Consider the following 23,925-nt stretch of genomic DNA (forward strand, 5'->3'; position numbering starts at 1 on the left):
TTCTTACTTTAAGTGATATCTTCTAATGGACTGGATTTGGCAAGTGAGATAAAATCTACTTGCCAACTGAATCCATGTAGAGTTCTCAGTATTATATTACCTTGCCGCCCAGTACAAGAAATACATAGAAGATGATTATGGAATGCTTGGTAATTTGATTAGACTTGGATTAGAAGCTTTGTGTCCTGCTATATTACCTTCCAATTGCTTATTCTTCTAAATTAGACTGCTTTCCGGTTACTGGAGTTAGTGGCTTGCTTTGACACACCTTTTTGAGTTGGATAGCATATAAGAAAATAATTGTCTCTTAGAAGCATTTAGCTTTCTTCTCTTAAAAGTTCAAAATACGGCCGGGCGCGGTGGCTCAAGCCTGTAATCCCTGCACTTTGGGAGGCCGAGGCGGGTGGATCACGAGGTCAGGAGATCGAGACCATCCTGGCTAACATGGTGAAACCCCGTCTCTACTAAAAATACAAAAAACTAGCCGGGCGTGGTGGCGGGCGCCTGTAGTCCCAGCTACTCGGAGGCTGAGGTGGGAGAATGGCGTGAACCCGGGAGGCGGAGCTTGCAGTGAGCCGAGATCGCGCCACTGCACTCCAGCCTGGGCGACACAGCGAGACTCCGTCTCAAAAAAAAAAAAAAAAAAGTTCAAAATACATTAATGTTGATTGTTTGATTTATCCTCAGAAAAACTGATTCAAAACCCAGGGATATCTTAGACCACATTAACATATGTATTGTCTTTAAAACAAGGAAGCCGATAATCCTGATCAGTTTTGCACTTGTCAGACCAAACACAAAGTATTGCACTCAGCATAGGTTACTGTATTTTCAGAGGAAGATGATGCAGACTCAAATCCATTTTCTATGGCAAACAGATGAAGAAACAAGACATGTTTATTCTGGAAAAGAGAAGTCCCACGGGAAACCATTTACTGTCTTTCTTCCTGTATTAGTTGGCCTGTTATATGGAGGAGACTTACGTGTTAATTCAGAGGGTATAAATAAGACCAATGACTAGGAAGTTGTTAAATCAGTAAAATATCTCTTGAAAAAGGGTACTGTAGTCAAATATCACAAATGCATGTATCATGTTCCGTTTCAGGAGACTTACAAATACATGCATGCATAATGATGTTTCAGTCAACAATAGACCGCGTATACAATGATGGTCCCATAAGATTAGGAGCTGAAAAGTTTCTATTGCCTATTGACATCATAGCATCACAGTATAACACATTACTCACATGTATGTGGCAATACTGGAGTAAACAAACCTGCACTGCTAGTCATATAAAAGTATAGTACATACAATTATATATTGTACATAATACTTGAAAATGATAACAAATGACTATGATGCTGGCTAATAATGTATTTACTATTTATTGTCATTCTGGAGTAAACTCCTTCTACTTATGAAAACAATTAACTATAAAATAGCTTCAAGCGAGTTCTTCTGGAGGTAGTACAGAAGAAAGCATTGTTATAATAGCAGATGACAGCTCCATGCATGTTATTGTCCCCGAAGACCTTCAAGTGGGATAAGATGTGGATGTGGAAGACAGTGATACTGATGATCCTGACCCTGTGGAGGCCTAGGCTAATGTGTGTGCTTGTGTCTTAATTTTTAACAAAAAAGTTTAAAAAGTAAAAAAATACAATAAAATTTTTAAATAGGAAAAAGGCTTATAGAATAAGGATATATATAAAGAAATAAAATATTTTTGTACAGCTGTACAATGTGTGTTTTAAGTTGTGTTATCACTAAAGAGTTAAAAAGTTAAAAATTTAAAAAGAGTATAAAGTAAAAATGTTATAGGAAGCTAAGGTTAATTTATTACTGAAGAAGGAAAAACATTTTCCTTCTTTTTATTTTCATTTCATTTTATTTTTTATTTTTTAATTTAATTTTAATTTTTTTGAATGAGGTCTCACTGTGTTGCCCAGGCTGGTCTCGAACTCCTGGGCTCAAGCAATCCTCCCACCTCAGCCTCCCAAAGTGCTGGGATGACAGGCATGAGCCACCGCTCCCAACCAAAATATTTTTTTTAAGAAATATATTTTTATATATTTAATGTAGCCTAAGTGGACAGTGTTGATAAAGTCTACAGTAGTGTACAGTAATGTCCTAGGCCTTCACATTCGCTCACCACTCACTCAGGCCAACTTTCAATCCTGTTAGCTCCATTTATGATAAGTGCCCTGCAAACTCCTTTTATGGTAAGTGCCCTGTACAGTACCACTTTTTATCTTTTATATCATATTTTTCCTGTACATTTTCAATGTTTAGCTATACAAATACTTACCATTGTTATAATTGCCTATAGTATTCAGTATAGTAACAAGCTGAATAGATTTATAGCCTAGGACCAACAGGCTATATCATATAGCCTAGGTGACTAGTAGGCTATGCCATCTAGGTTTGCGACAATACACTCCGTCCTGTTTGCACAATGATGAAACAGCCTAACGTATTTCTCAGAATGGATCCACATTGTTAAGTGATGCATGACTGTTTATACTAAATATATATTAAGGACCCTAAAAAGTCATTCAGTGAAAGATCTCTTTAAATTTGTTAACCCTAGCATTCCATAAATACTTCCTCAGAATGTTTCCAAGGAACTTTCATTAGGATAGTGATTCTCAAACTGTGGTAATGGGAGCAGCAGCAGCAGCAGCATTTCCTGGGAACTGAGTAGAAATGTAATTTTATAGCCCTACCTCAGATCTATGGCATCAGAAGCTCTGGAGTGGGACCCAGCAGTCTGTGTGATAGTCCTTCAGGGATTCTGATGCGGCTAAAAGGCAAGAAGCATTGTTAGAAAATTTTACTATTATTCTCCAACTTAACAGTAACCTTTTGCTTTCCTTCATTACACTTACCACAATTTGTATTTTCTAAAGTTTGTTCTAATGATACTCTATGAATCTGTGAATTCATATTCCATAATCATAATCTGTTCTCTGAATTTCCTTCCTTCTGTACCTCATAAAGGGTCATAAAGGCAACCCTTTCTGAGGTACAGAAGGAAATACTCATTGAAGGCCTATCATGGTTTTCACCCTGGTATAAGTGCCATCTAGCTGGTATCAATTTGGATACTTTAAAGAATCCTAAATAATAAGTCCATATATTCTATAAAGTAAAATACTCATTTCTATAACAAAGCAAAACTTTACTCCATTGCTGGCTGTCATTGTCATTTTTAAAAGAGCACATAACTCTTTTAAAGTTTTTCATTTCCTTCAAAATGTTTTTCAGAAAATGTAGACTTTTTTAGCATCTTGAAAGATCCGTAATATGCCTTTTCTCATGTCAGAATTCTATAATTTAGGAAATATTCTAATCTCTTGCATTAACAGAAATGAAATTCTGGTGGCATAATATTTGTCTCTCCAAACAAGCAACACTCTTTTAGAAAAATGTAATTGAAATTGAACTTAAAATCTATTTGTATTTAAAAATAAAACATCTTATTTTTTATTTTTATATTTTATTATTAAAATAAAATAATCTTATTATTTTACATGGTTTCATAAATGTATTTTGAACGTTTATATTGAAATGCCTCTGTAAATCATGCAGAAGAATTTTCTTTTTCTAAAGGACAGTGAAATGAGGTTGAATGTGTTAAAAAGCATCACACTGTATTTAACTCAAGAACATTTAGAACAAAATTATTATTAGGATTTTCATAGAATGAATCATGGCCAAATTTAACTTCTCAATTTTTTTTTTAAAACCTATTCTTTTCATACAAGTAAGAGCTCTCTGGGTTTATATTACTAGGTCAACTGAAGTGTTATTTATTTTTAGGTAGACGGACAAAGACTGATAATCTAGAGACTGGATTTGATTTGGCTGCTGCTGTCTGTCAGCAGAATGCCTTGGGGTATCTACTTACAGTAATGAGAATAAGTAGTGCTATCATTATTACTATATTTAAATACCCATGGTTTGCAGGAATGTGCTAAAGTCTGAATATCACATAGCTCGTTATGTCACTGTCCCTGCCCAGGGCAACTGCTATTGAAAGGACATACTCACATGATGAAGAAGATAGCAGATACAGTGGTTTGGAGCTGAGTGTTACTTCATTGCTGACTCACCGAAAGAGGCTTAGGATGTTGGCTATGTTTTCTAAAGAGCATCTTGCAGTTTTCATCTGGTATATCAACTTCCCACATAGGTTTTTTATTACATTTTTATACTTCTTATTATATTTCTTTTTAGTTTTCCTCACGGGAGAAAAAGCCAATTCCGTATTAAAACGCTACCCAAGAGCTAATGGGTTTTTTGAAGAAATAAGACAGGGCAACATTGAGCGTGAGTGCAAAGAAGAATTCTGTACATTTGAAGAAGCAAGAGAAGCTTTTGAAAATAATGAAAAAACTGTAAGTATGTTGGCAATTTAAAAAAATTTGCCCTAATTTGCCTACCTTTTTGATGTATATTTGAAATCTGCATCCCTGAATTATGTACATTGCTAGCAATTAAAAATTCCTTTGTTAGGAGCTCGGGAAGTGGCATCTAATTAGTAATATTCTGTGGGTTGGAGAGCTAGGTTCACCTCCCCTTGTGCTGGACTGTCTTTGAAAGCCCCGTTTCTATAGGACTCTGCTGAGCTAGGATTTATCATCTTGACAAGTAGGAAGGATTTGATTTGCACCAAGCTTTGTTCTAGAAGGTTATAGATAACATCACTTTGCCTAATTACAGAGAAAGTGTGGAGGAAGCTAATGGATGGTGATAGTGTTTTAAAAGGTTTTACAAAAGAAAAGACATCCAGACATACCTTCCCACTCCATGAGAATACTCCTCTTTACTTCTCTTTACTCTAGACTATATGCTATTCAAGGAGAGCAGGAATGGGACAGCACAAGGCAGGGGTGAAAATTCTATAGAACTGCTCCACAGCTGGAAATTGTTACCAGAGGTAGCCATTGTGTAAAGATTCAGTCCTGGGCAGCAGGAAAATAACCCTAGATGCCAAACAAGTGGTGTCACTTAATGCTAAAAAGATACTAAATATACCTTAAGAGCAGCAGATGCAAAAGTTTTAAAGAAAGGGGTAAGAGGAAGAAGTCACATCTTAGTCAAATCACAGGGTTAGAAATAGGGAAAGAAATATATCATCCATGATAGCATCATGCAATCACAAAGCACTGTTGGCCTTTATTTCCCTTCCAGCTTTTTTCCTTTGCGTCCGCTTAGTCATTGTTGGTTTTATTTTATTCATTTTACTTTTTAAAAATAGTATATGTTCATTGTAGAGAAATTTAAAAATGTAGTAACATAAAATCACTTGAACCATGGGCCAAGCTGTACCTTAGCCCCTTTTAGCAATGGCTGGAGTGACTGGGATTCAGGGCACCACGTCCCTAGGCTGCACACAGCGTGGGGACCCTGGGCCCAGCCCACGAAACCATTTTTTCCTTCTGAGCTTCCAGGTCTGTGATAGGGATGGGTAGGGGCTGCCATGAAAACCCATGACATGCCCAGGAGACATTTTCCTCATTGTCTTGGGGATTAACATTTGGCTCCTTGTTACTTATGCAGATTTCTGAAGCCAGCTTGAATTTTTCCTCAGAAAATGGGTTTTTCTTTTTTACTACATCATTAGGCTGCAAAATTTCTAAACTTTTATGCTCTGTTTTCCTTTTAAAATAGAATACTTTTAACAGAACCCAAGTCACCTCTTGGATGCTTTGCTGCCTAGAAATTCTTCCGCCAGATACTCTAAATCATCTTTCTCAAGTTCAAAGTTCCACAAATCTCTAGGGCAGGGGCAAAATGCTGCCAGTTTCTTTGCTAAGACATAGCAAGAGTCACCTTTGCTCCAGTTCCCAACAAGTTCCTCCTCTCCATCTGAGACCACCTCAATCTGGACCTTATTGTTCATATCACTATGAGCTTTTTTTGTCAAAGCCATTCAACAAATCTCTAGGAAGTTCCAAACTTTCCCACATTTTTCTGTCTTCTTCTGAGCCCTCCAAACTGTCCCAACCTCTGCCTGGTACCCAGTTCCAAAGTCACTTCCACATTTTCGGGTATCTTTTCAGCAGTGCCCCACTCTACTGGTACCAATTTACTGTATTAGTCGTTTTCACGCTGCTGATAGAGACATACCTGAGACTGGGAAGAAAAAGAGGTTTAATTGGACTTACAGTTCCACATGGCTCGCAAGGCCTTAGAATCAGGTGGGAGGTGAAAGGCACTTCTTACATGGTGGCAGTAAGAGAAAATGAGGAAGAAGCAAAATGGAAACCCCTGATAAACCCATCAGATCTCGTGAGATTTATTCCCTATCGTAAGAATAGCACAGGAAAGACTGGCCCTCATGATTCAATTACCTGCCCCGGGCCCTTCCCACAACACGTGGGAATTCTGGGAGATATAATTCAAGATTCGGGTGGGGAAACAGCTAAACTATATTATGTATATATACCACATTTTCTTTATACAGTGATCTGTCAGTGGGCATTTGGTTATTTTTAGTTAGGAGTAATATTTAGAAACTGAGATCTGGGAGCTAGAATATGCTCATTGCTACCAGAATGTCATTACTTCTGGATCTTTCAGCAATAGAGCTAGGAAAAAAAATCACATATATGTATACATGCATACAAATTCTATATATGTCTATATGTAGACATGTAAGCATATGTATACATGTAGACATATATGCGAAATAACTAATTCATTATGCTGATCTCCAATTCCAATCCAACCCCTCAGCACTCTTCCAGCCATTCTATATTTGTAGATATGTAAAAATTCCTTACAGATGTTCTTTCACAGTGAGAATTCCGGCACCCAATAACATCAATATATTAATAACTCATTTGCTTAGTTGTATAATACACACACAATGGGTTTGGAATTGTAATATCTATAATGTAATGGGGAGAGGGAAAACTTTTATATTCATTCATACATGCATGCATGCATTTTTTTAGCATCTTACTTGGAAATAATTATAGATCCACAAAAAATTGCAAAGATAATACAGTGAGGTCCCATGTAGCCTTTACTCAGTTTCCCCCAATGGTTACATCTTAAATAACTGTGAGATCAAAACTAGGAAACTGACCTTGGTACAGTCTGTATGTATAGTTCTATGTCATTTTATCACTTGTACAGATTTGTGTAACCATCACTGCAATCAAGTAGCAGACATATTACATTACCACAAAGTTTTCCCTCATACTACCCTTTAATAGTCACACCTACCATCTTCCACAACTATCCCTAACCCTTAGCAATCACTAATCTGTTTCCATCTCTATAATTCTGGCATTGCAAGAATGTTATATAAATGGAATAATATAATATGGAACCTTTTGATACTGGCTTTTTAGAGTCATCATAATGCTCTTGAGATTAATCCAAGTTATGTATATCAATAGTTCATTTATTTTTGTTTCTGAGTAGTATTCCATGGTATGGATATACCATGGTTTGCTGAGCCATTTGCTTATTGAGAGACATGTGTGTTGTTTCTAGTTCTTGGCTTTTATAAATAAAGCTGTTACGAACATTTAATAGGTTTTTGTATTGACATACATTTTCATTTCTGTGGGGTAAGTCACTGGGAGTACAATTCTTGGGTTGTATGGTATATGTGTAGTTTTTTAACACACTGACAAACTAATTTGTCATTGTATAAATTGCCATCTTACATTCTCACCAACAGTGTTTGAGAGATCCAGTTTCTTTACATTCTCATGAGCACTTGGTGTTTTTACTATGTTTCGTTTTAGCCATTCTGCTAGGTGTGTAGTGATAACTTCTTGTGATTTTAATTTGCATTTCCTTAATGGCTCATGATATTGAACATCTTTTTATGTGCCTATTTTCTATTTATGTATGTTCTTTGGTGAAATCTCTCTTCATGTCATTGGCTTACTTTCTGATGGGATGTTTTATTTTATTTTACTATTGAGCTTTGAGAGTTCTTTATTATCCTAGGTTTGGATCTGTTTTCAGATATATAGTTTCTAGGCTATTTGAGTTTTATATATTCATTGTATATTCTACTACTCTCATATTGCTTAAGTTTTATCATTGAGTCTCAGGGTGAACAGTGTTTTTTTTTTGTTGTTGTTTTTGGAGACAGATTCTTGCTCTGTCGCCCAGGCTGGAGTGAAGTGGCGCAATCTCGGCTCATGGCAACTTTTGCCTCCCAGGTTCAAGTGATTCTTGTGCCTCAGCTTCCTAAGTAGCTGGAACTACAGGTGCTTGCCACCATGTCCGGCATACACACACACACACACACACACACACACACACACACACACACATTTAGTAGACATGGAATCTCACCGTGTTGCCCAGGCTGGTCTCGGAATCCTGAGCTCAGGCAGTCTGCCCACCTCAGCCTCCCAAAGTGCTAGGATTATAGACGTGAGCCACCATACCTGGCCATCATGGTGAACAATGTTTTTAATGCCTACCTCTCTGGCCTTTTATCTGTCTCAGTGCTTCTATATATCATTTCCCACCCACAGAGACAGGATGCTGCATGTCAGCGATCTTTGAAGCAAGTAGAAGAAATTCCTTCAACTGTGAGAGAATTGCTTGAGAAATTTTCTGTACTTCCAGCATCACCTTTTCCTTCCTATGGAATCATTCTCATCTCATTAGCCTACATGCCTTTAGAAAGGAAAAAAAAAAAAACCTCTCTTAAGACATCCCCATGCAACAACCACTTCATTTCTTGAAACTCTGCTCAGCCTACAATTGCTCCCCTAGTGAGCTTTCCTCTTCTCATACTTTAAATGCTAATAACTTCCAAATTTATATTTGTAGTTCCTGGAGGGCTACACTGAACTACAGACTTGTATGGCTAACTGCCTACTCAGCATGTTATCTTAGAATCAAATATGGTTCTCAAACTAAACAGACAAATTTGCATCCCTTCCCCCAAATATCGACACTTACTACAGCCTCTCTGATCTCAATAAGTAGTAAGTCCATCCACCATGTTTGCTGATCTCCAAAGCTTTTTGCCATCTCTGACTCCTCCTTTTTTCATATCCCACACCCCATCTGCAATAGTTGGTTCTAATATGAAAATATACTCAGAATCTAGCCACCTTTCTACTTGTTACCACTTTATGTCCAAGCCACCACCACCCTCTCATCTGTATGATTTTTTGGCCCCTGCCCCATAGTTGATTCTCAAAACAGCAGGTTAGAGTGATCCTTTAAAGTCTCTTACTTGCAAGGGCTTCCCATCTCCCTCAGTAAAGGCCAAAGTGCTCAGAATCATCCACCAGGTACTACACGATCAGTCCTCATCTATCTTCATCCCACACCTTCACTCCATATATAGTTATTTCTTTACCACATCTCCTATGACACTCCACCCCTTTGCTGTGGCTTTCTTGTGCCTCCTCACATACACAGACAGCACATGCCCTGCCTCATGACTTTGGCACTTGCTCTCTCCTCTTCTAGATGGATATGTCTGAGTTCCTTCACCACTCTCAAGTCTTCACTCAAGTTCACTTTCTCAGTGAGAAAGTATCCTACCTTAAATTGCAACCTCTTGTCCCTTCTGTGACTTTTTTCTTTCAAGCACTGACATCATTTGACATCTATTTATTTATTTATTTTTTAAATTGTTAGCTCCATGAGACAACATTTCTCATCTGTTTTGTTCATAGCTATGGTCCCTAGCATATAAAGCAGTGCTGGTACATAATAGAGGCCAAATAAGTATTTGATGGATGAAGGAAGGATTGGATCGGCAAATTACAAAGTAAATTTAATTTATGGGAAGAACCGATTTAAAACTTGTTCCCAAGTTGGCTGATAGATAATAGACTTTAAAATGGTTTTTATTATGTTGTTGTTCTATTTCCTTCTTTGTGCTTTAAAGTTTGTCATCTGAGTTTGTTCATGCCATTGAAACAATCCCATTTAGGATAAGGTGTGCTAGCCTTTGATCTAGCAAATGTAATTGAAGTGGCGTTCTCATTTTTGGAACCATTCTTCAACAATGGGATGGAATGAAAAGGCAGCTTTTAGCCTACTCGTGATGATCAGTGATTGGTATCAAATATTAGCTTTTGGAATTGGATACTATCTTAATATTCAAATAATGCCATTTTAAGTTATAGCATTAGTACGACCCTCTAAAATATACAGTTCAAGGAAAACCAGAGCCTTCTTTGGAACTACTGGTTGTTGTAGTTCACTAGGAGATAGATTTCCTGTTTCAGTTTGACAGTACCCAAGACTTGGGCTAACAACATAGGGCTATGACAAAGTTACAAATTATTTTGCAATTCCTTTTATTGTACTTTGGAAATGGCTAAACTGAATCTTATTTCTATAGTTACTGATATACCAACCATGAGAGTCATGATCAAATATTCTGCCCTAGGGGGAACTGTACCCTAACATTGGAAGAAAGAACTAGTGAAACCCCGTTATTAAGGAAATGAGCAGATACCCACTATAACAATAATTTAATTACAGTAGTCACCCCATCCAGATCAAAACCTCTGAGAAGTGAGCAGCAGTGATGACTGGTTGCTGTACTTTATCAAATATAACATAGCACAAATTAAAGAGTACACCATTTTTATGTATTAAAAAAGAGAAAAGGGCTGGGCATGGTGGCTCACGCCTGTAATCCCAGCACTTTGGGAGGCCGAGGTGGGTGGATCACCTGAGGTCAGGAGTTCAAGAGCAGCCTGGCCAACATGGTGAAACCTCGTCTCTACTAAAAATACAAAAATTAGCTGGTCATAGTGGCGGGCACTTTCAATCCCAGCTACTCAGGAGGCTGAGGCAGGACAATCACTTGAACCTGGGAGGCAGAGGTTGCAGTGAGCCGAGATCATGCCATTGCACTCCAGCCTGGGCAATAAGAGCGAAACCCCATCTCAAAAAGAAAAAAAAAAAGGAAAAAATACTGCTTTCAATGAATCCATACCATGTCATAGTATGTAAACTGCACCTCAATTTCAGAGAAGTTAAAATGTGAATAAATGATTGAAGAATCAATGAAATATGATGTTTAATTGGTTTGGTCATCTACTGCCTGATTTGAGGATCTCTCCCCTCCCTGACTTTGTCTCAGATCATATATATATTTTCTCTCCTAGATATGAGGAAGAACAAAGTGAGCATCTCTTTATGACTGTTTACATTTTTAAAAGAATTCATCTCTTACTTTCGTACTTTGGAGAGACAGTTTGCTATAGTGGTTTCTTAATTTCAGATTGCCTGGGTTCAAATCCCAGCTTAGCCATTCATCTTGACTTGCTCAAGTCATTAAATTTTTTTGTGCCTCAGTTTCTTCATATATAAAATAGAGATAACAAAAGCATCAACCTCATTGGGTTGCTGATATTAAATAAGTTAATGTATGTAAATCACTTACAGCAGTGCCTGGCATGGTATAAATACATTATGTGGTAGCTGTGAGTTACCACCATAATCACCATCATCACCCTCCACTCACTTCTAAGATCCTTTGTATTATTTATGCTTTGGGGGAAAGACTTCACTGTATACATTAGCACTGCATTTCTACCCATCATGTCACCCTGCATACAGAGATGGGAAAACCCTTAGAACCTGGTTTGGTTGTCAGGTGCCACCAGAACTCAGGAGGGTACATGGCTGATTTTGCTGTCCCACACACAGGCTGAAGACTGGAGGCAGGTTTTGTTGTGATAGCTTTCTGTGGTAATCCCCACCAATTCTATCTCAACCAGCATAAAAATGCTGATAAACTTAAGGTCTCATAATCATTCTTCAAAGTATATGAAGAACTAAGCTGCAATAATTCATTCTCTTCTTCAGGTACCAAGTTTAGCTCAATTATTGATTCAGGGTTTCAAAAAGCAAATGCATCTTTTACCCAACTGTTTTCCCTTAATGTTTCAAATTTTTCTTCTGGAAAGAAATGGCTACAAGTTTGAGATAGAGAAGTGAGATGCAACAATATCTCTAATTTTATTTCTTTCAAAATGTTTTCATTAATAATGTTCTCTTCAATATGTTGCAAAAATCTTGGAAACATGTAGTAGCTAGGACAATTACTTTTAAGTCTGGCTTGCCATAACAATAATGTCTTTAGAAATCCCTGGATACGTTCAACACCAACATGAGTTTTAGCAAGAAGAAACCACATCCAAACTATAGCACTTACAAACTTTTGTTTTATGGAGAAGTACACATGCATGTATACATACCAAATAGTAACATAATTCACAGGATCCTGCACCTTAGTCTCTCTCCTTAACGATATAAAAGAATGAGTTTTCAGCAGTCAATTTACATACTGGTCACTAGTGATATTCTGGGACTTGGGATTCCTCCTTTTGCTTATTACACCAGGACAGGTACCAATCCCCCAACTTCTTTGGTTCCGTTACCATTGTAGGGTCTTGATGTGTCATCTAGGTTCTTGATGTGTTGAGCAGAGGATTGGACAAAACACACAAACAAAGCAACAAAAGAATGAAGCAACAAAAGCATAGATGTATCGAAGCAAAAGTACACTCCACAGAGCAGGAGCTGAAGAAACAGGTGGCTAAAGAGCACCGGTTGCAAAATCTTCTGGGGTTTAAGTACCCTTTAGAGGTTTCCTATTGGTTACACTCTGTGTAAATGAACACCTGACCTGTGACCAGTCAGAGGCTGAAGTGAAGTTATAACCTGTGCAAATGAAGACTTGTCCTGCAACCAATTGAAGGCTGAAGTGGAGTTACACCCTATGCAAATGAAGACTTGGCCTGTGACCAGTCACAGGCTCAAGTGAAAGCTCCTTGTCTCCAGACCCTATTCTCCTGCTTCAGTTCCATTCAAGTGTCCTGAATCCAAACCATAACCATTTCCAAATAATTCCATCTAAATTATGAGAATTTTCTTTATGTAACCTGTGTGCCACCTTGCAAAATATAGTGCCCATAATTAATTGAAACAGCATGCCACCAACCTTTGGTCTTCTCCATCCCCCAGCCATATCATCTTCAACTGGTAGTCAATTGAATTGATGCTTATCATGCTCAGCATAATATTGTTTCCCAGTAACTTGACCATCTTCTACTGACAGTTTTCAAGATAATACCTTACTTTTTGACAAAAGAATACAAAACATATCTTTTAAGATACTTTTTAAAGAGCTGGAATCTCCCTATGTTTCCCAGGTTTGTCTCTAACTCCTGGGTTCAAGGGACCCTCACACCTCAGCCTCTGAAGTAGCTGAGGGTACAGGTTTGTGCTACCACACCTCCGCATTATGTATCAATTTAAAAATTGCCTTTTCTACTTTTTCATAGCTTAGATATACATGTAACTACCTTAGAGACAAAGAAATTGACCCGAAGATGTTAAGTGACTTGTAAGTCCGGCCATTTTCCCTAGAGTATCACTTTTGGTAAGGAATCTTAAAACGTTGGACTACACTTGCTTGGATTTTCCAAGTTGGGTGTATTTCTGCCCTCTACTCTCAACAAGGCAGCTTTTGGAGTTAGGATTGGTTTTTAGTCCCTCGTCTCCTAAGGTCCTTCCTCCCCTTTAATGGCATTCTCTTTCAAGGATAGGGAGAAGCTGTAGGAGAGCTGTATATAAATGCTGCTAGGCCCTCCTCATCAATACAAACTCACTGGGAAAATCATCCACTTCCCAACTTTTTTATGTAGGTTCTGAGCTGATTGATCAGATTGCAAAACATGCCCCACTCTACTATCTTTCCAATTATGAAAGCCTTGAGGTCAGGCCTTGAGTCACTCAAATTCTGTTCGTAAATGGCAATGAGAACATTCAAAACAAAAAAGCACACATTTTATAAAAGGGAAACAAATATTCTTTGTAAGAATCTTCCACCTACTGCATTTTGTTCTAGCACTCAGCTTACAGGATGAAATGTCTACCTCTTGCGACTCTTCCCTCTGAAACGGTTGTCGGACCTCTCTGGCAGCTCCAGATTGTGTTTATCACTTGTTTAATTTTTTCCTGAGCTGAAACTATAGAGTCCCTATAATGACTCTTTTCTTCATTCACTCTTTTACATCATGCTTAAGATTGCTATAAAAGTATGATTCAATTATGATAGTAATTCTTGTTTAGGCACACACGTTTGTGCCACATTATTGCCTGCCACTAATGTTAAATCCTTCTAAAGCACTGCTCTACCAAGTCTTGAAATCATTTGCTTATTCTAAATCTATTGCTGATTTGAAAAGAAAAAGAACTGTATAAATAGCTTACAGAAACATACTTTGAAATTATTTGTTTGAATGATAATTATTAGAGCTGATTTCACATGAATTTTCTTCTGACCCTCTGGCCTCAAGGACATAATATCAGTCTCTTTTCCAAATAAATCTGTCATTGTGTTTTTATTTAGATCATTGTTAACTTAGTTGAAAGCATTTAATCTGTAAAATGAGGCAGCTTGCTTTTGACTACACATTGAAAATGATGGAAGACTGAATTTTAGGAAAGTAGCCAAACTGATTCCAAATTACTTATACATCAAGGCAGATTGCTTATTGGTTTGCTCTGGTGGCAGACCTCTTAGGTTGAAATCCCAGCTCCAATGTTTAGATGTTAAATGACCTTGACTTTATCATTATGTAACCTCTCTGAGCCTCCATTTCCTCATCTGCAAAGTGAGGATGATAACAGAGCCTACAGTATTTTATATGTTAAGGATTAAGTAAGTTACTACCTGTAAAATTAAAATCTGGTTTACTCATTCAGTTTTTGCCTAAGCTTTGTTTTTATCCATTGAAAATAAATGCCCGATTATTTTTCTGTAATTTTTTTCCGAAGTGGAAAGAATTAGACTAAAATTTTATTTCCCAGAATGCCAAAAAACAGAGATATTGAATTATGCAAGCAAGCGTGCAAAAAAGATTCATGTAGATTAATCCTTGGGTATTCCAAAGTAATGTGGACAATATAAAAGAGTCATATTTTATTATATTTTTCTAAGATTAGCATCATATAATTATTTAAATCACATATATTTATTGGTATTTTTGGATAAATTGAAATAGAGTAAAAGAAAGTGGTGACCTGAGAGACTAGGAAGAGAGAGGTTAAAGTCTCACCTGCAGATAAAGGAAAATTTACTATGGATCAGATACTTGATAAGTTTATTTTATTTTATTTGGTGCAGTTTGATTCCAAATTTGTAAAAGAGTCTGTTGTTTTTTAGGAGTGCAACTGTGATTGGCAAGTGTACAGGAGATAAGAGATGTAAAGCAATTTTTTAAATGATGTAAACCTAAATGTTAATACTGCTTACATCTTTATGATGGAACTACAAGTGATTTGTTTTCATTTTTGCTGTTTTTGTTTTGTTGAGACAGAGTTTCGCTCTTGTTGCCCAGGCTGGAATGCAATGACGCAATCTCAGCTCACCCGCTACCTCTGCCTCCCAGTTTCAAGCAGTTCTCCTGCCTCAGCCTCCCGAATAGCTGCAACTACAGGCATGCGCCACCGTGCCCGGCTAATTTTGTATTTTTAGTAGAGACCAGGTTTCTCCATGTTGGTCAGGCTGGTCTTGAACTCTTCACCTCAGTTGATCCGCCTGCCTCAGCCTCCCAAAGTGCTGAGATTACAAGCGTGAGCCACCACACCCGGCCCCATTTTTGCTGTTTTTACATGAGTGAAGTTTTATATCATTAACTTTTTTCAATCCTAAAAGTGACAGTTATATAAAAAGTTAATGATGTGCAATTTTAGGAGCAAATTTATTGTGTAAAAAGTCTTCATATATCTATATTTAATAGTTTTTACCTGTGAATATATTTCCATATTAGTGAAACAAATGAGTCCTTTGACAATTTCAGCTATTACATACTATTCCTGAGATGATTGCTGTATCTAGACTCTACTTTTTCTTCTTTGGGCTTTTTAAAGTATTGGATCTTGCATATTTTCATCTGGATTTTTAGGTGAAATTCATTGCGAACCTGTACAGCCTTTAGTAAATCATACAATATTTCTTACAACATGTCCAGTTCCTCTTAGAATTATAGAATGTTGGAGTAATAATGTACCTTAGAGATCTCATTCAGGAGTCATTATTATGACCACAGGGTTCTTTAAAAGGTTATATGACTAAGTGAAGTAAAATATATGACTATAAAACAAGCAGCTTTAGTGCCCATAGTATTAGTTTGGACCTGATTTGGTGTTTTATCTAAATTCCATGCCCCCATGGGACATCTGAGTTCAGAATTCCAGGTGTAATCCAACTCCATTTGTCCATTCGTGTAGTGAGCTAACTCCTCTCCTCAGCTCTTCTTTTTCCAATTTGCATTCCAAGGGCTCCCTCCCTTGATGCCAGATAATTAAATAATATGAAATGGAAGACATTTCAAATATTATTAGTGACCCATAATACCTGCGAATAAATATGACTGTGAGAAAAGCACTTTGATAAATGGAGTCAATAGCATTGCAATTGTGGGTGATCTTTGTATCAAAGTAAGGGATAGGTAATCAGTCATTTTGAAGCAGAGATTCGATTATAATATATAAAATTAATTATAATCACTAATATGTATTGAGTATATGCCAGGGGCTTAATTAGATGTGTTATAAATGTTATCTCACTTAATGCACAGGCAACCTGTCAGGTAGGTTTGTATTATACCATTTTACAAGTGAGGAAACCGAGGCTGAAAGGAGTAACTTGCCCAGGTTTCATAACTAGTAATTGGGTCAAGTTTCTTTTTTATCTTTTAAATACTTCCCCCTACATACGGTAAAGTCTTGAACTACTGGATTACTTTTCATTTGGGATTAAGGTCCAGGTTTAGAAGTAACCTAATGCAGTTTCTTCACTAGCCTGAGGTCTCTCCTAGGAACAATATGTAATTTTGACCTTCAGTCACCATCTGTGTACTAAACTCTAGGGGCGGAGAGGGAGCTGAGGAGGAATGTCTGGTGGCAAGAAACCCCAAACAGAACCAGTAGAAAACAAGGTGTTTTGGAGTGTTTGAGCACTGAAAGACTACAACAGCCTAAACTTGTACATACTGTTAATGATTATAGGGATCATGAGATGAGAATCTTGTAATTGGATATGGAGAGCGATGATATTTAACATATTTTAACAGTAAATTATTTGGTATAATTAGTAAAGGGGAAAACGCTCGTTACTTATTTTTCCCTCTAAAGTGTCATAGCTGAAAATATAAATAACTCCAAGTCTTAAAAAACACTCTTGGATTCTGATTGACCATTTTATGGAGGATCCAGAATGAGTACAATAATGTATTTGTAATTTCTTGTCACATGGAAAATATAGACTGTAGGTCCTTTGATTCAGCAAATTTGGTTTTGGGTTTTTGTTCATTATGTTCATTGAACCCAGACATTTATTCATCTGGTATTTTCCATCTTTTATTCATACTGATTTTCTATTTATTTTGTATTGTATTTTCAGAAGGAGTTTTGGAGCACCTACACAAAAGCGCAACAAGGGGAGAGTAACCGAGGAAGTGACTGGTTTCAATTTTACCTTACCTTTCCATTAATCTTTGGCCTCTTCATTATCCTCCTTGTCATTTTCCTAATCTGGAGATGCTTCCTAAGAAACAAAACTCGTAGACAGACAGTGACTGAAGGCCACATTCCTTTCCCTCAGCACCTTAATATTATCACCCCACCCCCCCCACCAGATGAAGTGTTTGACAGCAGTGGATTGTCTCCAGGCTTTCTGGGATACGTAGTTGGGCGCTCAGATTCCGTCTCTACTCGCCTGTCCAATTGTGATCCCCCACCAACCTATGAGGAAGCCACTGGCCAGGTGAACCTGCAGAGGAGTGAAACAGAACCTCATTTAGACCCACCCCCGGAGTATGAGGACATAGTCAACTCCAACTCAGCCAGTGCCATTCCTATGGTGCCTGTGGTCACCACCATCAAATGAAGCTGCAAACTTCTTTTTACTCTAATCATTTTTAAAATACTAATGAAAGAACTTTCTAGCACTTTACCACTACATAAATGTTCATTGACTTATTTTATTGGACTCTTACAGCATACCACTTCATACTTTCTGGTTTTATTTTCTTTAGTTTTGTTTCTTGTTGTAGAATCATTATCCATGCTCATTTTTGCTAGGGGAAATATATGAAGAGGGAAAACACTAACGGGGTCTTTCTGTGATGTGATGAGACATACATGTAAGTGTATATATGTGTGTATAGGCATATATACATATGTATGTATCAACACAGTATATGTAAAACTGTCTTAAAAATCCATTAACTTCTACCTAAATCACCTGGAAAGAGAGCATTACTCACCAAAATTGCAAAACAAGGGTACCAAGAATTTGTGTAATAGCCAGTGACATGCTGTAGATTTTTGCAAACTGGATATACTTAGCATGTTTTCTAATTCTGACTGGCTTTTGTTAACTTGATAATTCTTCATCTACCTTAAAAAGAAAAAAATTACACATACTCATTCTTGATGTTAGAAAGAGAAAGAGTGTGTGTGAGCAATAATGCGTAAGCTACTGATAACTTGCTTACAGCAGATAGCAATAAGGTCTTTGGTAGCATTCCGCTTGTTTTGTAATAGGGATTTTCTTTTTGGTTGACCACTCCCCCCCGACTTCCAAAATTAAACAGTGTTTTCTTAGCATCTTGAATATCTCCTGTGGTGTATATTAACATCTTGATGAGACAGATTTCCAGGCAATGAAGTAATTTCTAAAATGGATATATGTGTGGATTAATGATAGGCAGTAGATACCCATTACTCCTTTACTCATGAATGGTAAAATTATTCTCACTGTTTTATTGCCTTTTACTGTACGTTCTACACTCTCTCCTACTGCCACAGAATTTTCAAGCCCTTAAGAGTTTAGTTAAAATAAAATTTTTGAAATTATTTTCTTAATATTTTTATATAGGCTGATGTCTTTGCCTCAAGATTGTTAAGAGGTAATTTTCCATTAAATTATGAACTGTGATTTTTATATTGCTCTCCAATTGGTATAAGAAGATTGCAAAGTCCGTGTTATGCTAGGTTCACAATAAATCTAGTAATAGCCCCACACAGATCTCATCATTGTTGCGACTTCCTTTTGTATTTTCATCAGCTATTTTTTTAACTGTAGGGTTTTTACTTTTTTCTTGGAGCAGAGAGAACAGGCTGTCAATGGGTTGCCAACATAAGCTGGCTGAGAAATAAAAGAAAACAAGACAGTTGTATCATAAAGTTTCATTTTGTATGCACTGATGGCAAATTCATTAGGTCAGTTAAGGGAAATGTTTGTACCACTTCCAAACCTTTTCAGCGTTGGATAAAATGATTGATGAGGCAGGCAGAAGGAATATAGGCTTCAGGTGTGTCATTTCCTGCTGCTTCCAGCTCCATCCCTACGGACGCCTCCCCCAGTCCTGCCCTGGAACCAAAGGAAGGAGTAACACTGAGGGGAATCCTGAAGTAGGAGTCAGATGACCTGAACTCACATCTCCTCCATCACATACTTGTCACCACTGTACCTTGAGCAAGAACCATATCTGACCCTCAACCTCCTCAACTCTAAAATGGGGATAATATCATCTTTACAAGGATCAAATGAGATGGTATATATGTAAGAAATTTGTAAAATGTGAAGAGCTATCTACACTAAGTTCGTAATGTTATTATTATTGTGCTTCAAGGATAATTTTCCCGTTTTCCTAAATTGTATGAGATCTTTCAGTGGGCTGTTAGAGAATCCCTGTCATGCTCTGGTCTATTCTGAAAATGTGCCAACTGAAAGATGATAGCCCATGCAGCACAAACAGGTTTAAGCAAATGTTGGAAAGGGAACTAAGGCCTGTGTGCTTAGTTAATAGGTTTAGCAGCTTTCATGGACTAAAAATGATTGATTATATCTTGACCCTGGTCTCAGAAATGGCATTTTTAGTTTTGCCATGAGCACACATCAATCTTTGGCTTCTATTTAAAGCTAAAGGTAGAAGTGTTTGACCCAGTGAACTGTGTATGTATGTGTGGGGTATTTTTTTGTTTATTTTTAAATAAAAATTAAGACACCTTTTGTGTGGACATTTTTTTGTCTTTAATGTCAGGCTTTAGATTAGATCAGCAGTTGTCAAAGCATCGCCCGTGGAGCCCTGGGTTCCTTGAGAGCCTTTCAGGGGGGACTATGAGATCAAAATATTTTTATTATAATGTGAAGACATTAGCTTTTCACTCTATCTCAAAAAAAGTGTTGCAAATGTAAAACATTGCCATCTTCTCACAAATCTCTTTTTCTGTTTTTGAAAATATGGCTATTTTTCATAAAATGTTATTTGTGTTAGCAGGTAATGGGTTTATTATGTTTAAATAAATTAATACTTTAAAATTTTTCAGTTTTTTTTTTAGTATGGTAAATATTGATAGATATAAACCTCATGAACAAAAGCACTTTGGCATCCAGATCCTCAATAAATGTTAAGGGAATAAAGGGGTCCAGAGACCAAAAGTTTTAGAGCTACAGGATTAGACATAGGAGAAGGATATTCTGTTACTAAGTGTGATTTCTTGCAACTTTATTTTACATTTTAAACTCCTGATATTGGATATAATGCTGCCTTTTAGAGACACTTGAATTGCAGTATCAGAATGAATGTTGATGTTTGAAGCCAAAAAGCCAAATGCTTAAACTGATCAATGACTATAGCTTTTTAGACTGTTGGTCAAATAACATACTACTTCACAGTAACAGCTTTATCAGCCATAGATCTCATGGTGGCTGCTGCATGATAATGATAGGATAAACAAAATACCACTGTCTTCAAGAAACATTATCTTAGGTTTGTTTGTTTGGTTTGAGTTTGATTTGGCTTTTATATTTTTTAAAATCCCTTTTGCTACCCCATCTGGTTTTATAAACTAAGTTTCTTAGCATTTGTTAAAATTAAGGGGTTTGTTTGGAATAATATATATTTTTTATGCTTTTGCCTTTCTTACCTGATTGATATTTCATTCACCTTTGATTGTTTTTTAAAAGTTTATTTTTACAGAATATATTTAGTACCTTTCTTAAGGAGTAACTGAATTGAATCAACCAGTTTGCATTTAAATAAAAGAACAGGCTCAATGGTCTTCTTGTGGAATGGTTTACACGTCTGCATGTGCAGTAGTTGTGTCTGGAATCCTAGAATTGGCACTTTCTGCCTCTCTGCTCTAAATGTCACAATAAATTATACTTGCTTAAAGTAAATATAATGATTTCTTCTTTTCCTATTGACCAGTACAGATAGAGATGTTGTGTTTGTTTCATTTTTAATGATGACTTCAAGATTGATGATCTGATCCAGTAACTGTGGAGGTAGCTTTAACTTGGTTCTGTGTAAATAGTATGTATTTTCTTATAATATTTCACATTTTAAGATGCTTGGTTTACATTAAATTATGGTATTTAACTTTTTATGTTTATACTAGGTAGGGTCTTTCTTATATTTCTGTGTTTTTGGTATGCTAAATAAAGCTATTTTTAAACCCAAGAGTTTTTTTCTGCCATGTGTTAATCATATTTTGGTTAGGTGGTAAATATGCTGCATATGTTCTTATTAATTATGTTCTTTTTAATAAGGTAAAATGGTTATGTTTCTTTTTTCTTACACATTTAGGGAATATAGCTCAGTAAAACAACAGAAATCATCTGATCAAAACCTCAGAGTGTTCTCAGCACGAGATAGAATTTTCTATACTACTTTTGAATGATTTTGGCATGATACAAAATGGAAGCAATTGCTCCAAAGGAATAGACTGAGCTCCCTGCATAGTGTAGTTTGTCAAGTCCTGGGAATAGTGTTGTCTATAGATGCCAAGGAGCCAGTTGTTTCCTGCTTAGCAGAACAGCTTGTGTTTGAAAAGAAAGCACAAGATGAAAACATTGTGACCAAAGGGCATCTTCCCATGTGTAGAGCTACCTCAAAGATTAAAAGCTGGTTTGTCACATCACTAACCAAACATATGTGAATATGAGTTGATACGATGAAAAGAATTAAAATTATTTACTCCATATTCAAGGATGAATTTTAAATATAAATTACAAACCTAAGTATCCATTTAATAAGCAGAAGTCCTCAAAGAGTTGTCCAAATAGTCTTTAAAAGGTACTTTAAAAAATCTATAGCAATTTCTAAAAGTTATATAACTTACACATTGATGACTACAATCATAAAACCCAAAACCTAGATCAAGAAATTTATAGCACTCCAAAAGGCTTCCTCATTCCCCTTTCTTAAAGATACCATGATTCTAACATCTGTCATAATAGATAACTTTTTAAAAGTTCATACTTGGCTGTGGCCATATGGACTTGCCTTTTTTTTTTTTTTTTTTTTTTTTTGAGACGGAGTCTCGCTGTGTCGCCCAGGCTGGAGTGCAGTGGCCAGATCTCAGCTCACTGCAAGCTCTGCCTCCCGGGTTTTTACGCCATTCTCCTGCCTCAGCCTCCCGAGTAGCCGGGACTACAGGCGCCCGCCACCTCGCCCGGCTAGTTTTTTGTATTTTTTAGTAGAGACGGGGTTTCACCGTGTTAGCCAGGATGGTCTCGAACTCCTGACCTCGTGATCCGCCCGTCTCGGCCTCCCAAAGTGCTGGGATTACAGGCTTGGGCCACCGCGCCCGGCCTTTTTTTTTTTTTTTTTTAAATAATTCTTTTAACATGTTTCAGAAAAGTTCAAGCGAAGATCCAGAGCTGCTCTTCCACCTCTCGGCCCTCCTTAAATTCAACTATTTGTTTTCTCTGAGACTTTTCAACATTCCTAAAGCTCTTTGAGGGCAAGACTTGTGTTTAATCCTTTTAACTCCCCTAAATACATCAAAAAGTGAGGGCTGTTTTTTTGTTTTTGTTTTTGTTTTTGTTTTTTTTGCCTACAAATCGACCAAAACACCATTAGCTTTCTGGCTGGCCTCAATGCTTGTATTTCTGCTGTGATTCTTATCCCCTGCCACTTCTTCACTTTGTGTCATCACATTCTGTTCTCAGTAATTTTATTTACTTTATCTACCTCTATGTTAACTTGTAACTGTCACATGCGTCCCTGTGAAGAGACCACCAAACAGGCTTTGTGTGAGCAATAAAGCTTTCTAGTCACCTGGGTGCAGGCGGGCTGAGTCCGAAAAGAGAGTCAGCAAAGGAAGATAGGGGTGGGGCTGTTTTACAGGATTTGGGTGAGTAGTGGAAAATTACAGTCAAAGGGGGTTGTTCTCTGGTGGGCAGGGGTGGGGGTCCCAAGGTGCTCAGTGGGGGAGCTTCTAAGCCAGGAAAGAAATTTCACAAGGTTAATCGCTCAGTCAAAGTGGGGCAGGAACAAATCAAAATGGTGAAATGTCATCAGTTAAGGCAGGAACTGGCCATTTTCACTTCTTCTGTGATTCTTCACTTGCTTCAGGCCATCTGGATGTATATGTGCAGGCCACAGGGGATATGATGGCTTAGCTTGGGCTCAGAGGCCTGACATTCCTATCTTCTTATATTAATAAGAAAAATGACATAAAATAATGTTGAAGTGTTGGGGCAGCGAAAATTTTGGGGGGGTAGTATGGAGAGATAATGGGTGATGTTTCTTAGGGCTGCTTCGAGCGGGATTAGGGGCAGTGTGGGAACCTAGAATGGGAGAAATTAAGCTGAAGGAAGATTTTGTGTTAAGGGGTGATATTGTGGGGTTATTAGAAGAAACATTTGTCATAGAATGATTGGTGATGGCCTGGATACGGTTTTACATGAATTGGGAAACTAAACAGAAGATACAAGGTCCGAATAAGAGAAGGAGAAAAACAGGTATTAAAGGACTAAGAATTGGGAGGACCCAGGACATCCAATTAGAGAGTGCCCAAGGGGGTTCAGCATAATTACTTGCTTGGTTGGTGAGTTTTTTTGGGCTCTATCCTTGAGTGTTTCTATGTTGTCA

General features: G+C 37.2%; 1 protein-coding gene across 3 annotated transcripts in view; it reads left to right on the top strand.

Annotated features, from left to right (window-relative positions):
- Window positions 1–21,507, top strand: part of PRRG1 (proline rich and Gla domain 1) — a 99,265-nt gene extending 77,758 nt beyond the window's left edge. For 2 of the 3 annotated variants that reach the window (XM_028841678.2, XM_028841679.2), the window contains 2 exons: window positions 4,241–4,401; window positions 17,439–21,507. In XM_028841678.2, the coding sequence (XP_028697511.1) occupies window positions 4,241–4,401; window positions 17,439–17,924 (647 nt within the window). In that variant the 3' untranslated portion in view covers window positions 17,925–21,507. 3 annotated transcript variants of the gene reach the window in all.
- Window positions 21,508–23,925: the final 2,418 nt, after the last annotated feature.

This window comes from Macaca mulatta, chromosome X, assembly GCF_049350105.2.
Source record: "Macaca mulatta isolate MMU2019108-1 chromosome X, T2T-MMU8v2.0, whole genome shotgun sequence".
NCBI lineage: Eukaryota > Metazoa > Chordata > Mammalia > Primates > Cercopithecidae > Macaca > Macaca mulatta.